This window comes from Pteropus vampyrus, unplaced genomic scaffold, assembly GCF_000151845.1.
Source record: "Pteropus vampyrus isolate Shadow unplaced genomic scaffold, Pvam_2.0 Scaffold203, whole genome shotgun sequence".
Lineage (NCBI taxonomy): Eukaryota > Metazoa > Chordata > Mammalia > Chiroptera > Pteropodidae > Pteropus > Pteropus vampyrus.
Window position 1 is genome coordinate 1,403,588 of NW_011888984.1, and position 675 is coordinate 1,404,262.

Sequence of the window (675 nt, forward strand, 5' to 3'; positions counted from 1 at the left end):
GAGGCGGTCAAGGCCGTCCGTGGTCGTGGTCATAACAGCCACCGCCACCACTTACGAAGCGCGCGGGGGCCACCAGGACACTCACTGCATCCTCGGGCCGAGGGGTTACAGGGAACATCCGCCGTTCTCCTGCTGGGGACCCGGGGCCCGGCGGGGGACGCGGTTGCTCGGGGCACGGGGCGCGCGCCCGCGAGGCCTGGGCGCGCTGGTGTGACACCGACCCTTGCGCCCCGCAGGCGGTGGTCGGGGACGCCGAGTACCACCACTTCCGCTACCGCATCCCGCCCGAGCGCGTGCGCGCGGTGGAGGTGGGCGGGGACCTGCAGCTGGACGCCCTGAAGATCTTCTGAGCCCCGCGCGCGCCGGAGCGCGGAGTCCCCGGCTCCCCCGTGTCTGTGTCTCCTTCACGTAGACGAGGAAAGCAGTTCAGAGAGGGGAGGACACTGACCAGGCTCACACAGCGATCCCTCGGCCGAGGCGGATCCGGGCAGCTCTGGTGCGGACGCCTTAGGAGGGTCGCGATTTGGGGGCCGGGGCGCTTGGCAAAGCGGCAGGTGGTCAGCGGTAGTGGTGATCCGGCGGAGCTTGGGGGGCTCGAACCCTCCCCAGTGCCCCCCTGGCGGATCTAACGGAGCTCCACGGATCTAGCGGTCCTTCTGCAAACAGGGGACCAAG

The 675-nt window shown here is 70.4% G+C and overlaps 1 protein-coding gene across 1 annotated transcript in view; it reads left to right on the forward strand.

Moving 5' to 3' along the window:
- LGALS4 (galectin 4) overlaps nt 1-350 on the forward strand; it is a 27,245-nt gene extending 26,895 nt beyond the window's left edge. The window contains exon 9 of the mRNA XM_023537915.1: nt 237-350. Coding sequence (XP_023393683.1) covers nt 237-350 — 114 coding nt within the window. The remainder of the gene's footprint in view (nt 1-236) is intronic.
- The last annotated feature ends 325 nt before the right edge of the window (nt 351-675 follow it).